Source organism: Symphalangus syndactylus, chromosome 8, assembly GCF_028878055.3.
Source record: "Symphalangus syndactylus isolate Jambi chromosome 8, NHGRI_mSymSyn1-v2.1_pri, whole genome shotgun sequence".
Taxonomy (NCBI): domain Eukaryota; kingdom Metazoa; phylum Chordata; class Mammalia; order Primates; family Hylobatidae; genus Symphalangus; species Symphalangus syndactylus.
This window is the reverse complement of record NC_072430.2, coordinates 83,289,248-83,305,053: the sequence shown is the minus strand read 5'-3', so window position 1 is coordinate 83,305,053 and position 15,806 is coordinate 83,289,248. Positions and strand designations below refer to the sequence as shown.

The 15,806-nt window shown below is 39.5% G+C and overlaps 1 protein-coding gene across 4 annotated transcripts in view; it reads left to right on the top strand.

The window, feature by feature from the left end:
- SESTD1 (SEC14 and spectrin domain containing 1) overlaps window positions 1–15,806 on the top strand; it is a 157,740-nt gene that overhangs the window by 56,127 nt on the left and 85,807 nt on the right. For 3 of the 4 annotated variants that reach the window (XM_055289884.2, XM_055289883.2, XM_055289886.2), the window contains one exon: window positions 11,255–11,334. In XM_055289884.2, coding sequence (XP_055145859.1) covers window positions 11,280–11,334 — 55 coding nt within the window. In that variant the 5' untranslated portion in view covers window positions 11,255–11,279. Of the gene's footprint in view, window positions 1–9,595; window positions 9,720–11,254; window positions 11,335–15,806 lie in introns of all 4 variants that reach the window. The other variant, XM_055289885.2, reaches the window with a different exon arrangement.

Sequence of the window (15,806 nt, the reverse complement as noted above, 5' to 3'; positions counted from 1 at the left end):
TAGCTACACCTGCTCACTTTTGGTGTCCATTTGCATGGACTGTCTTTTTCCACCTGTTTATCTTAAGTTTATGTGAGTCCCTGTGTGTCAGTTGAATCTCTTGAAGACAACAGATACTTGGTTGGTTAATTCTTATTCATTCTGCCATTCTGTATCTTTTAAGTGGAGTATTTAGGCCATTTATATTCAACGTTAGTGTTGAGATGTGAGGTACTGTTCTATTCATCATGCTGTTTGTTGACTGAATACCTTGGTTTGTTTTCATTGTGTTACTGTTTTACAGGTCCTGTGAGATATATGCTTTAAGGAGATTCTATTTTGGTGTATTTCAAGGATTTGTTTCAAGATTTAGAGGTCCTTTTAGCAGTTCTTGTAGTGCTTGCTTGGTAGTGGCAAATTCAACATTTGTTTGTCTAAAAAATTCTTTATTTCTCCTTCATTTATGAAGCTTAGTTTTGCTTGATACAGAATTATTGGCTGATAATTATTTTGATTAAGGAGGCTAAAGATAGGACCCCAATCCCTTCTGGCTTGCAGGGTTTCTGCTGAGAAATCTGCTATTAATCTGATAGGTTTTCCTTTATAGGTTACCTGATGCTTTTGCCTCACAGCTTTAAGATTCTTTCCTTCGTCTTGACTTTAGATATCCTGAAAACTATGTGCGTAGGTGATTATCTTTTTGCAATGAATTTCCTGGGTGTTCTTTGAACTTCTTGTAAGTGGATGTCTAGGTCTCTAGCAAGACCAGGGAACTTTTCCTCGATTATTCCCTCAGATAAGTTTTCCAAGCTTTTAGATTTCTCTTCTTCCTCAGGAACACCAATTATTTTTATGTGTGGTTGTTTTAACGTAATCCCAAATTCCTTTGAGGCTTGTTCACTTTTAAAAATTCTTTTTTGTCTTTTTTTGGATTTCATTAATTTGAAAGCCTTGTCTTTGAGCTCTGAAGTCCTTTCTTCTACTTGTTCAATTCTATTGTTGGAACTTTCCAGTGTATTTTGCATTTCTCTAAGTGTGTCTTTTATTTCTAGATGTTGTGATTGTCTTTTCTTTATGATATCTCTTTCTCTGGAGATGTTTTCATTAATATCCTATATTTTTAAAAATTTCTTTAGGTTGGTTTTCACCTTTCTCTGGTGCCTCCTTGAATAGCCTAATCAACCTTCTGAATTCTTTATCTGGCAATTCAGAGATTTCTTGTTGGTTTGGATCTGTTGCTGGAGAGGAGCTAGTGTGATCTTTTGGGGGTGTTATAGAACCTCATTTTGTCATGTTACCAGAATTATTTTTCTGGTTCGTTCTCATTTTGTTAGACTGTTTCAGTGGAAAGATCTGGAACTCAGGGGCTGCTGTTCAGATTCTTTTGTCCCACAGGGTGATCCCTTGATGTGGTGCTAGGGATGGGGCTTCCCGAGAGCCAGACTGCAGTGATTGTTATTGCCCTTGTAAGTCTAGCCACCCAGTGGGGCTACCAGGCTCCAGGCTGGTGCTGGGGAATGTCTGCAAAGAGTCCTGTGATGTCATCCGTCTTTAGGTCTCCCCTCTGTGGTTACCAGCACCTGCTCTGGTGGAGGTGGCAGGGGAGTAAATAAAGTGGACTCTGTGGGAGTCCTTGATCTTAGTTTTGTTTGGTGCTGGTTTTCTTGAATGCTGGTTATGCTGGTAGTGAAGGTGTCATGTGGACAGAATCAGGACCTCGGTTTAGCCAGAGTGTTGCAGGTGGTGGAATTAGCTGTTGTTTTCTTCTTTTTTGGAGCAGGGTTCTTCTGTTGAGTTACTGTAATGGCTTGACTTGGTTGACCTCCAGCCAGGAGGTGGCACTTTCAAGAGAGTGCCAGCTGCAGTGGTAGAAGGTGGATATAATCTTGCCCCACATTGGCCAGGATGAGTACTTTGGTTTCTCCGGTTTGGTTGTGGCCATAGAGCTCCCAAGAGCTTTATCTTTTGTCTTTGGCTACCAGGGCAGATAGAGCAAAACCATCAGCAGGATTAGACTAGTCTGAGCTCCAACTCTCTTTGGGTGGGGGTTTCTGTGGTCACTGTGGGGGATAGTGGGTGGTTCTCAGGCCAATGGAGTTATGTTCCAGGGGGATTATGGCTGGCTCTGCTGCATCATATAGATCACCAGGGAAGTGGGGAAAAGCCAGCAGTGACAGGCCTCACCCAGCTCCCATACAGTCAGCAAGGCCAGTCTCACTCCCACCTTGCCCCCACCAACCACACTGAGTTTGTATCCAGACAGCCAGAGAGCAGGGCTGAGGTCTTGCCCTCAGGTACGAGCCTTCACATTGAGAAAACAAGCAGGGCTCTCAGGTCTCTCACCTCCCTGCCTGCCTGCCTGCATGGTCAGCTGTGGCTTCTGTGCTTGTATCTGTACTTCCTGTTTGCCCCCTACTCCCTGGATTCTGCTCAGGAAAAGTTTGTGCTCAGTTACAATTATTACAGAGTTCAGCTAGGAGCATCCTTCACCCTGTGGCCCTTTCCCAATTTCACCAGCTGCCTTACCTTCTCTAAGGGACCTCTGTGAGATGAGGTCAGGAATAGCTTCCCTGAGCTCATGCTGGGGACCAGGAGTGCCTACAGGGCTCTTCCAACTGCTTCTTGTCCTTTTATGTTTCACATAGCTCCCTAAGTCCATTTCAGCTCTGGGTAAGATTAAATTCTTCTCCCACGATCTGGATTTTTGGGTTCCCCAGTGGGGATGTGTGTTCAGAGGCTGACTTTTCCACCTCTCAGACTTTGTTGATTCACAGTTTTTCAGCTGTTTTGTGGTGTTTGCAGCAGCAAGCCACTTCTTTTGAAGGGTCTGTGAACTCTTCAGTTTTGCTGTTATGTTCCTGTGGTCATTCTTGGAACAAAAGTTAACAATATGTGTCTCCAGATGCTGTACTGTCTGTCCAAGTGGGAGCTGCACGTTAGTCCTGTCTCCTATTCGCCATTTTCCACCTTTATGTTATTTAACATTTTATTGTGGAGATGGTGGTGGTGTTGGTTGTATTTTGCAAGATTTTTCCTTTATTTATTTTGTACATTATCTATTTAAATTTTTCTATTAGATACTAAGATAACCAGAAAGAGAAAGATTTTTGTTTTTTTAATGACTGTGCTAAACACTTGAAAAACTGGAGCAAATAACTTGAAAAATTAAATTAAATTTGACCTAGTGGTACAGTAATAATTATTTTTTATTACCCTTCTCTTTTGTGACAACAGTGAAAGAGATTGATGGAAAGGAGACTCTAGAAGGGAGGAAGATACAGAGTAAATACAATTGTTTTCATCTCTTGACTGCTTTACTTTTTATCTATCAGTTCATTTGATCTTGGCTTATACACCCACAAAACTGTATTTCTCTTTAGTGTTACTTTAAGCTACATTTGTATCACTTTCAAGATATTCTTCAAACAATTTTAAAAAGCTGTTTAATTTTTTTCAAACCCAGTATTTTACCATGCTGAAGTGGTTGTGTAAAGGAAAGTTTGGATAAAGCACCTATCTCTCAGGAGATAGTGATGAAATGGAAGATTGCTTCTGGATATCATAGTTTGCCAAAGTAAATCTAGACCAAGAGACTAAAACCATTTTCCTTTTCCCTTTTAGGGATGTGGAGAATGCAGTTGTGAAAAATTCAATTTTAGCATTTGATGGTGTAAAATCAATAATTTGACTTGGAAATCTTCAATAATATTAATAGATTTTATCCATGAGTCACCTGCATCTATCATTTCTTATGCCTTGTCTTAGGGATTCCAGATGTTCCTCTTTCTTGGATGCTGTTTAATTAGGTTTGACTATGGCAAGGGTTAAAATCTCAGTGTATTGATGTGCATTTTTATTCAGATTAAATGGCAACAGAGTAAAAAACAAAAAAAGCCTTAAGTGATTGGAGACTGTCTACTAAACTCTCAATTTTAGTTTTGCTTCTTCTACCAACTTTCTCCACTGATTAAAAGAGGAGCCTATTTTAGCCAACTTAAGCAGAAAAGGGATTTATTTTGTATAATTTACAGAATTGATGAGAAGGATGGAGAAATAAGTTCAAAAAAATAGGAAGGAATTAAAGGCAGCTGAGAATTTGTCTCTGCTCATATACCATAAGGAAAATCCGGTTAGGAAGCCAGTTCTGTTTCTGTGACTGTTGTCTCTGTATCTGCATTTCTTCCTCAAGGTTGAATTTTTTTTTTTCTGGGGGAGCATCCCATGGACAACTGAGATCAGTAGTTCTCTTGTTTCTAGCTTTCAGGAGTCCCTGAGGTTCAAAACTGTTTTTTATTATTCTTAGGTTTTATTTGCCCTGTTTACTGTGTTGACATTTGTGCTGACGGTGTAAAAGCATTGGTGAGAAAAAGTGCTGGTGCCTTAGCATGAATCAAGGCAGTGGCATGTCTGTATGCATGTCAACCTAAAAGGAAGAAGCTGAGGCAAAATTAATATAAGTAGAGCGTTTTTTTTTTGGCTAAGCTCAAGGACTGCAACCTGGGAGCATAGATTCAAATTGTCCTGAACATGCACTTTGATTAGTAGCAGTTAGAAGTAGATTTTTAAGGGCAAGAAAAGTTGTTTGTCAGGAATTCTCATTGGTTCACAGAAATAACATTGATTAGTGATTGGCTTTACATTGTTAAGCTATAAGGTATGGGTTATGGCAAAAAAGTTGTCAGAAATTCTCATTGGTTCACAGAAATAACATTGATTAGTGATTGGCTTTACATTGTTAAGCTATAAGGTATGGGTTATGGCAAAAAAGTTGTCAGAAATTCTCATTGGTTCACAGAAATAACATTGATTAGTGATTGGCTCTACATTGTTAAGCTGTAGGATGTGGGTTATGATGTCCGGTGGGGCATTATTAGATTTATTTATAGCTACTTAGGGCAATAGCAAGCAGTTTCAGAAGATGAATACACCGCTCAAGACGTGGAGTAGGGCATGATTGTGGTCTCATTTTAGTGTCTCTCTTGGTCTGATAATTAAAAGGACTTGCATTCCTCAGATAAAAGTTCTTTCTTTTTTCATCTGTACACACACACACGTGTGTGTGTCTGTGTGTGTGTGTGTGTATATATATAACTTTTCATTGACAGTATTTCTCATATCAAATGTGTGAGTTTTTTCTTCACACCAATCAATTCTCCAGCTCTCCAGATACCACCTGGGTGTCCTACAACCAAATTCAATTCTAGCAGTAAGTGCCTGGAGTTATCAGATCCAGGGTTTAAGGGCTCAATCCCACAAGACTGTCCTCACTTTATTTATTTGTTTCTTTTTATTTTTTATAGACAAGGATCTTGCTATGTTGCCCAGGCTGGACTCAAGCTCTAGGGCCCAAGCAATCCTCCCACCACAGCCTCCTTAGTAGCTGGGACTACAGGCTCAGGCTGTCTTCACTTTAGATGCCATTGCTGGGCTGTCCTCTGTTTAGATGCCAGGCACAAGTATTGGGTCCCCAGGTTACCCACACTTCTGTCTGACTTGGCTACAAATCAAGATTCTCATCACCCACAACCCCTTCAGGTTTGATAATCCACTAAAACAGCTCACAGACTTCAGTAAGACAATTTACTTATGATTACTGGATTATTATAAAGGATACAACTCAGGAACAGCCTACAGAAGAGATGTTTATTGCAAGGTATCGGGGGAGGAGGCATGGGGACCTTCCATGGCCTCTCTTGGTGTGCTACCATCTCAGCATCTTGATGTGTTCACCCACCTGGAAGCTCTCTGAACTGTTCCCCTCCCCTTTTTTAAAAAATAGAGTGGGGTTCTTGCCATGTTGCCCAGGTTGGTCCTGAACTCCTGGGTGTCATGGGTGCTACTGCCCGGGGCCAGCTTTGCAGTTTTTAAAGGGATTTACCAAGACAGTTGTAGGTAAAGAAAGGCAGATTATTAGCGAAAGTATAAAAATATGCTGCAAGATTGCAATGGGCAGCACAGCAGAGAAAGGGTTGTCTGCCAAGAGGTGGGGGCTGGAGGGAAATTGTATAGAGTCATGCTGCAAGGGGGCTATCTGCAATTGTGATTAACCATCTATCAGAACAGTTGTTCATTGTTTCCCATCTGGGATCACCCCTTCCTCGTTGTTGCTTACTTAACAAGACTCCACATCTCCCCCACTCCCTCTGACAGAACAGCAGTGACAGATCTTTGGCAATGGGGTGGAGGTCTCATCTTCCAGCTACTTCCTGGCATGCCTAGGGCATGGAGTAGACCCTACCTGTGGTTGTTGGTTTGTCAGGAAACCCTGTGGGTCATTATCCCAGATTGTGGGACTTAGGATATTGGATCTTTCTGGAGGAAGGGACTCATCAGAGAGGAGGAGCATGTCAAGATGAAACTGGTGACCAGCTGAATCCAGGGGAGATTCGTAAAGGTAGCAGGCATCTTTGGGGAGAGAATGATTCCATTCACAGTATCATTTGAAAGTGAATCTGTTGAATTCTAGAAGGTAAAATTTTGTTTTTTAAAGCCATTGACCAAAAAGGGAGACAAACCTTTTGCTTTGTGACTGTTTTTCCTTATTGGAAACCCATTTAGGTAACCTGAAAATTAAACTCAATGAAAAAGTGTTTGAATTTAATTAGACACAGAAAGTGTGTGTTCATCAGGGGAATACATGACTCTTAGGAATAGCATAAGTTTTGTTTTGATTACATTGAGAATTTAGACATATCAAGAAAAGCCAAGGGTCCAGAATTAAGTTATGTTAGAGGAAAACATTGCTTAAGTTTTTTGACCTTAAAGTTGAAACATTAAAATATTATGCTAATGTTTAGCATTAGGCCATAATAACAGTTAGAATTGGAAGAAAATGTGACAGGAGCTGACAAAAACTGGGGAGTGTTATTTTATTAGGCCTTCTTTAGGGGAGAAAAAGCAGAAAGTAGCGGGACACAGCAAAAGTTAAACTGAGATGATTCTGAGAAGTTTTAAAAATAAACGTTACAAAACGAAAAGTAAAACTTCTTGCAGTTTTATTAAGAACAGATTAATACCTTAAGAAAACCTTGTTTTAACATGGGGAGAGGCAATGTTAGAAAGACTATCCTAAATAATTCCCTTTCAGTTATGACCAACTTAATCACATACAAAATTCCTTTCATAAATTTCCCTTTACAAACCTTCTTATGACTTACACAGCCTGTATTTGACATGCTTGGACTTTGTGACTTGTCCTAAGCCTTCCTCTTTCTTAAACAACCAGTCATTCTATTTTAGGACAAGAATTTACCATACAAGATTTTTTTTCCCATATAAAGTCTTTTTTTTTTAAAAAAAACCTTCCTTTCCCAAAATACCTTTTTACCTTTATAACCTTCTTCATGTCTCTCTTATTCCCTGGTTCCTTTTACCTTGTTTTATATATAACCTTTAAGTAACCTTTGAATTAGACAAAAATTATTTTCCTTTTGTTGGGAAGTTAAGGTTTGCATTTCATTTGCTGTGTGAGTTCTGTGAAGGAGGATCAAATGAGGAGGTAATTTACATATGGTAGAAGTTATCCCCTCTTAAGAGATTATTCAATTAGGTTTCTTGCTAGGGCTTGTTTGAATAAGTGTGGGCTATATTTTACACCCCTGAAGTATGACTATCTAAGTTGAAGTTTCTATTTAGTCTGTTTTCACACTGCTATAAAGAAATACCTGAGACTGGGTAATTTGTAAACAAAGGAGGTTTAATTGACTCACAGTTCTGCATGGCTGGGGAGACCCCAGGAAACTTAACAGTCATGGTAGAAGAGGAGGCAGACACCTTCTTCACAGGGTGGCAGGAGAGAGAAGTACAGAGGGCAGGGGAAACTGCCATTTATGAAACCATTAGATCTCTTGAGAACTCACTATCACAAGAACAGCATGCGGGAACCAGCCCCATGATGTAATCACTTCCCCCACTCTACATATGGGGATTACAATTCTCTTCCTCAAAACATGGGGATTGAAGATGAGATTTGGGTGGGGACACAAAGCCAAACCATATCCAGTGGCCTGTCCTTCTGCATCAAGAACACCTACTTGGAGAAGTGTCCTTAGGACAATCTGGAATGGGCTGGAGGCTTCTAAAGCAGCCAACAGTTAAGCCTGTCTCTTGTTCTTGCATTTTTCTTTCTCTGTAGCTCTGGTCCCCTTATTCTGTTCTCAATTATTGAAGAACTTGAAGGCCGTGTCCAGCAATGTTGGGAAAGTAGTTTGTGGTCTCTGATCTAGCTTTTGGAGTTCATGTCTAATGTATGGGGATGCCTGGCTGATAAACAGCTATGACAGTGAGGACTTCTGGGCTCTGGGGGTTCATATTAGTGTATTTTCTCATAGCCTCAGCCAGCTTGGTATAAAATAGGGCTGGGTTTTCATTTGACCCCTGTCTTATTTCCCTTAGTTTGTCATAATTTACAGGTTTTATATGGCCTTTTTTATGCCCTGAATCAGGCAAGTGATCATGTGATTATGACGTTTCCTGCTGTGGTCTCCCTCTTGATAACCCCACCTGGGATCAGTGTAAGGCATTGCAGTTCTCCTGGGGGTTTGGGGCCAGACTCCTGGGGGTTTGGGGTATGCACTTCATCTGCTCACCTTTGAGCCAGAGACCATGTGTGGGATTTTTCCTCATGGGTGCAACAAATGGTAAAAATAATATACATGTCCTGCCAGGTGAGGTAGAAGGAAGCAATAGTCCTTTAAATTCCTTCATGAAATGAGGAGGGCCCCTACTGAAAGAGCCAAAGCTTAGTTTTTATTTGGGAAAGATCAGACATTAGGAAGGGAACATGGACTCTGATGGTGCCTAGATCCCCATTTGCCATGTCCTGGAGCAGCAGAACTTTTTCTGAGGCCAAAATGAGATCATAGGTGGCCTCTGACCTAGTATGAGAAGGGGAGTAGAATCCCTGATAAGGAGGAGGCACTGGAAAACAACATCAAAGGTTGGGATGTTGAGGGGAAGGTGAGAAAGAGGGAGCAGATGGAGTGGGTGTAATTGAATGTGAAGGTGGTTTGTTAGGGGAAGAAGGTGTGGCCTCAACCCATCCAGCTAGCTGGGGAGAACGGGAGAGAGTAAAAGAAAGGCCATCCAAAATGTCAAAAGAGTCAGTGCGGCCAGAGAATATAGTCATGCACATTCAGCAGATTTGGTGGAGATCAGGATCCGGAGAGAGTGAGTTATGAAAGCCTGGACATGGGAACTTCAGACCATTTAGAAGAGTTGCAACAGAAAAAGTCTAGCTGTAAAATAGTACTGGGTCAAGGGTCTCACCTGGTGGCCAGGAGGATTCCTGATCTGAAAGTTTGTAAGGTGACCATGTTGTATTACACAAGAAAATTAAACTTTGTTTTTGAGAGTCTGAGGGTCAGATTTATCCAGTATTTTAGGATGCAACTCAGAGATGAGTCTGAAGGAATAGACGGGGTTTGTCCCATGATGGGACTGGAAAACAACAAGCTGTTTGGGGCTAATAAAATAATAGTACCTACCTTGTAGAAATGTTGTGAAGACTAAGATAATAGAAAGAAATCGTTTAAAACAGTGCATAGTTTATAATAAACACCTAGTCAATGTTAATTATAGTAATTATTATCACCCCTTTATCAAACTTTCAAATCAGGTCTTCAGCAAGCTGGTCACAAGACAGGAGATCTAAGATGTGAATCCAAGCTGTCTGGGTTCTTGTATAACTGGATGACAGCTCATCATGAAGTGCTACTACTTTTAGATTAAAGATGTAAATTGTGAGCTTTTTTCCTCCTACTTCCTACTAGTCTGTTTGCTGGGCTAATAAAGAACAAACTTTAATAAACAAATTGCAAATATTCAAGGGAACTTGAATATATCATCTAGATAGACAACTTGTTTTCTTTGAAGACAGATGCAAATGGTCGTGTTTTTTAAATTGTATATACAAAAGCTATAAAATTATATACTGCTTTAATTAGTCTTGTTTAATTAGCCATTATCTGACCAATGTTACAACTCCGTCTTTTTTTTCTCTTAACATCTATTTTTTTGTTTGTTTTTTAAAGACTGCCTTACTGCCCCCAGAGCAGGGCTGTTTCTTGAGTTTTTAGCTCTAGCTGGTAGCACAGCCTTAGGTGGGATAGGTTAATAGCAGATGTTTGCTGAATAAGTAATATGCTCATACAAAGAGTCATATTTTCTGCTGTGCTAGAAATGTCTTCACGAGAGTGTGCCTTCACTAAATACAATAAAATTTCACAGTGCACTTCAAGGAACTGCTCTGTGTTGTGATGGTGGGTGGGTGTGAGATGGGACAGGGGAGGAGGGATAAAATGTGATTGAGAATACTCTCTCAGACATGAGTATAAGAAGATAATAGAATTGAATCTGATTTTGTTCATTTTTGTTGTTGTTTTGTTTGAAAGGTCCTGCTCTCCTTAAAATCAAAATTTGATAGTATACTGGGCTGGCCAAGCCTGAATGCCTGCCATGGCAAAACCTCCATTTAAGGGAAACTATCTTGCCCTTAGCCCTTGCAATAAGGGTAGTCCCTTTTTGTATTTAGCTATAACCCCTGGCTATGGCGGAGTAGACCCTGGAAAACTGAATCAAAGAATAGTGAATTGTGGCCTGGTACAAAAAGATGAGCTGGCCTAATCAAATTTTTCCCTGGAAAATTAAAAACTGTAAAATGTAGAGAGATGGAGGCAGTTAACAATGGGGGCAAAAATTGAAACAGTGTATTAGAAAATGTAGTGAGATAAACAGGATAAGATATGGTACCATGTGTTACAGGGGAGCAAAAATATGAGAAATCAGAAAAAGCCATTTAATAGTGAAATGGAAAGAATCAGATATCTGGCATTAAGCTGTGTAATTAATAAGGAACACAAAGGAAGAATGACTGCCTGTTTGATTGATTCATTTGTTTATTCAACAAATTATTTTTTTTAGTTACTACTATGTACCAGGCAGTGTTTTAGCCCGAGTATTGCTCTGAGAAAGAATTAAGCCAGTGATTCTCAACCACTTGTGATTTTGCCTACCAGAGGATATTTGGCCATGTCTGGAGACATTTTGGTTGTCAGAGCTGGGAAAGGGAGGTGGTATTGGTTTTTAGTGAGTAGAGGCCAGGGATGCTGCAAAGTATTCTACAATGCACAGGATAACTCCCTACAAAAAAAGAATTATCTTGCTCAAAATGTCAGTAGTTCTCAGGTTTAGAAACTCTGGGATAAACTATCATTAGGATATATTTCGTGGAATAATTGTTGTCTTGTAGTTGACATTTGACTTTCTGTGTTTTCAGAATTAAGGAAGTTCACTGGAGTAAAATGGAGGCCTCAGTAATACTACCCATTCTGAAGAAAAAACTAGCCTTCCTTTCAGGTATGTTTTCTTCTTAAAATTTGAAGTGTTTGATATACAAACTTTTTAATAGTTTTTTCTTTGTTAAGTATGACAAATGCATTTTATTTTTTTATGAAAGTTTTGTTTAGAAGGTATTTCTAAGACATCTTTAAATCGGAATGAAGAGCTAGGAGAGCTAACTCTGTACTGGTTCTTGGCAGGCCAATTTATTTTTCTAATTTCAATTTTTATTTTAGATTCAGGGTCTGTTGCATGGGTATATTACACGATACTAAGGTTTGGGGTATAATTGATTCCCCTCACCCAAGTAGTGACCATAATACCCAGTAGGTAGTTTTTCAGCCCTTTTCCCCTTCTCTTCCTCCCCCGCAGTAGTCTCCAGTGTCTGTTGCTCCCATCTTTATGTCCATGTGTGCCCAGTGTTTGACTCCCTCTTACAAATGAGAACGTGCAGTATTTGGTTTTCTGTTTCTGTGTCAATATTCACCTAGGATGATGGCCTCTGGCTGCATGTTGTGGCAAAGGGCATGATTTCCCTGTTTTTTACGGCTGCATAGTACTCTGTGATGTATATGTACCACGTTTTCTTTATCCATTCCACTGTTGATGGGCACCTAAGTTGATTGTTTCTTTGCTATTATAAATAGTGCTGCAAGGAACGTATGAATGCATGTGTCTTTTTGATAGAGTAATTTATTTACCATTGGATATATACACAGTAACAGGATTGCTGGATTGAATGGTAGCAATCCCATTACTGGGTATATACCCAAAGGAAAATACATTGTTTTATAGATTCTCTGTTTTAAGTTCTCTGAGAAGTCTGCAAACTGCTTTCTCCAGTTACTGAACTAATTTACACGACCACCAACAGTGTATACGCATTTCCTTTTCTCTGCAGCCTCAACAGCATCTATTATTTTTTTGACTTTTTAATAATAGACATTCTGACTAGTATGAGATGATATTTCATTGTCAGTTTGATCGCATTCCCGTGATTATTTGTGATGTGCATGCTTGTTGGCCACTTGTATGTCTTTTGAGAAATGTCTGTTCATGTCCTTCGCCCACTTTTTAATGGGGTTATTTGTTTTTTCCTTGTTGAATTGATTAAGTTCATTATGGATTCTTGGTATTAGACCTTTGTTGGAGGCATAGTTTGTGAATATTTTCTCCTATTTTGTAGGTTGTCTGTTTACTCTATTGATAGTTTCTTTTGCTGTGCAGAAGCTCTTTAGTTTAATTATGTCCTACTTTTCAATTTTTGTGTTAGTTGCAGTTACTTTTGAGGACTTAGTCATAATTTTTTTTTCCAAGGCTGATACTCAGAATTCTATTTCCTAGGTTTTCTTCTAGGATTTTTATAGTTTTAGGCCTTAGGTTTAAGTCTTTAATTCATCTTGAGTTAATTTTTGTATATGGTGAAAGGTATGGTTCAGTTTCATTCTTCTGCATATGGCTAGCAAGTTATCCCAGCACCATTTATTAAATAGGCAGTTCTTTCCCCATTGCATGTTTTGTTGAAGATCAGAAGGCTATAGGTGTGTGGCCTTATTTCTGGAATCTCTATTCTGTTCCATTGGTCCATGTGTCTGTTTCTGTACCAGTACCATGCTGTTTTGTTTACTGCAGCTTTGTAGTGTAGTTTGAAGACAGGTAATGTAATATCTCTGGCTTTTTTCTTTTTGCTTAGGTGTAGTTTTAGGTGTTTTTTGTGGCTGTTATAAATGGGAATATGTTTTTTGGCTCTCAGTTTGAGTGTCATCGGTGTTTAGAAGTGCAACTTATTTTTGTATATTGATTTTTTTCACCAGGTTTTGGTGTCAGGATGATGCTGGCTTTACAGAAGAGGGAATCCCTCCTCTTTTATTTTTTGGAATAATTTCAGTAGGATTGTTACTAGCTCTTCTCTGTATGTCTGGTAGAATTTGGCTGTGAATCCATCTAGTCCAGGGCTTTTTTTGGTTGGTAGATTTTTTTTAAATTACCAATGCAGTTTTAGAACTCAATATTGGGCTGTTGAGGGCTTCAGTTTCTTTATGATTCACCTTTGGGAGGGTCTGTGTTTCTAGGAATTTATCCATTTCTCTAGAGTTTCTAGTTAGTGTGCACAGAAGTCTTTTGTATTTCTGTAGGATCAGTTGTAATGTCACCTTTGTCATTTCTAATTGTCCTTATTTGGATCTCATCTATCTCCTCTCTTTTTTTTCTTTCTTAATCTATCTAGTGGTCTGTTGATCTTGTATATCATTTGGTGTTGTCAGCGCCCCCCCCGCCCCCCCGCCTTTTTTTGAGACAGGATCTCACTTTGTCACTCAGTCTAGGGTGGAGAGCAGTAGTACGAACAAGGCTGACTGCAGCTTTGACCTCCTGAGCTTAAGCGATCCTCCAGCCTCAGCCATGACAATTAGCTGGGACTACAGGTATGTACCACCATGCCCAGCCAATTTTTGTATTTTTTGTAAAGATGGGGTTTTGTTGTGTTGCACAGGCTGATCTCAAATTCATGAGCTCAAGTGGTTCGCTCACTTTGGCTTCTCAAAGTGCTGAGATTTGAGGGCTGAGCCACCTCGCCTGGCCTCGTTGATCCTTTTAATGTATTTTGGGGTCTCAATTTCATTCACTTCTGCTCTGGTTTCAGTTATTTCTTTTTTTTCCTGTTAGCTTTGGAGTTTGTTTGTTCTTGTTTATCTAGTTCCTGTAGGTGTGACGTTACGTTGTTAATTTGAGATCTTTGTAACTTCTTGATGTAGTCATTTAGTGCTATAAACCACCTTCTTAACGCTTTTTGCTGCATCCCAGGGATTTTGATACGTTGTATCACTGTTTTCATTTATCTCAATTTTTTGATTTCTGCCTCAATTTTGTTTACACAAAAATCATTCAAGTGCAAGCTGTTTAATTTTCATGTAATTGTGTGGTTTTGAGAGATCTTCTTGGTATTGATTTCTATTTCTATTACACTGTGATCTGAGAGTACGGTTGGTATGATTTCGAGTTTTTTTTATTTATCAAGACTTGCATTATGGCTGAGCCTGTGGTTGGTCTTAGAGTATGTTTCATATGCAGCTAAGAAGAATATATATTCTGTGGTTGATGGGTGGACTGTTCTGTAGATGTCTATTAGGTCCAGTTGGTCAAGTGTCAAATTTAAGTTCAGAATGTGTTTGTTTTCTCCCCGATGATCTGTCTTACTCTATCGGTGGAGTGTTGAAATCCCCTGCTATTATTGTGTGGCTGTCTAATTCATCTTGTAGGTCCAGAATTACATTTTTTTATGAATCTGGGTACTTCAGTGTTGCGTGCATGTATATATATTTAGAATAATGAAGTATTCATGTTGAATTGAACCCTTTGTCATTATGTAATGCTCTTCTTTGTCCTATTTTATTATTGTTGGTTTACAGTCTGTTTTTTCTGATATGAGAATAGTGACCCCTGCTCTTTTTTTTTTTTTTGTATCTGTGTAATAGATCTTTCCCCAGCCCTTTTCTTTGAACCTATCATTATCATTACATGTGAGATGGGTCTCTTGAAGACAGAGGATGGATGGGTCTTGTTTTTTGAGTTTTTTGTTTGTTTGTTTGAGACAGGATCTCGTTCTGTCACCCAGGCTGGAGTGCAGTGGTGTGATCATAGCTCACTGTTGCCTTGATCTCCTGGGCCCAAGGAGTCCTCCCACTTCAGCCTTTTGACTACCTGGGACCACAGGCATGTGCCATCATGCCCAGCTAATTTTCTTGTAGAGACAGGTGTCCTTACATATTGCCCAGGCTAGTTTCAAACTCCTGGGCTCAAGTGATCCTTCTACCTCAGTCTCCCAAGTTGCTGAGATTATAGGCATGAGCTACTGTGCTTGGCCAGATCTTCTTTTTGGATCCATCTTGCCGTTTTGTATCTTTTGAGTGGGGTGTTAGTCCTTTTACATTAAAGGCTAATATTGATATGTGAGGTTGTAATCCTATTTTGAAGTCGTTAACTGGTTGCTTTGTAGTCTCAATTGCATAGTTGCTTTATAGGGTCTGTGGGCTGTGTAATTAAATGTGTTTTTGTAGTAGCAGGTGTTCTTTTGTTTCCATGTTTAAAGAACTCCCTTAAGGATCTCTTTGGTCTAGTGGTAGTGAATTCCCTTAGGAATTACTTGTATGGAAAAGATTTTATTTCTCCTTCACTTACAAAGCTTAGTTTGGTGGGATGTGAAATTCTTGGTTGGAAATCTTTTTCTTTAAGAATGCTGAAAATAAGCCTCCAGTCTCTTTTGGCTTATAATGTTTCTCCTGAGAAGTCCACTATTAGCCTGACAGGGTTCCCATTGTATGTGATCTGACTCTTCTCTAGCCTCATTTAAGATTTTTGATGCTCTACACATTTGGAGAAAGCTCTCTAGGAATGAACTATAAAAATAATCCCTGAATGGTGTGAACCTGGGAGGCGGAGCTTGCACTGAGCCGAGATTGCGCCACTGCACTCCAGCCTGGGCGACAGAGCAA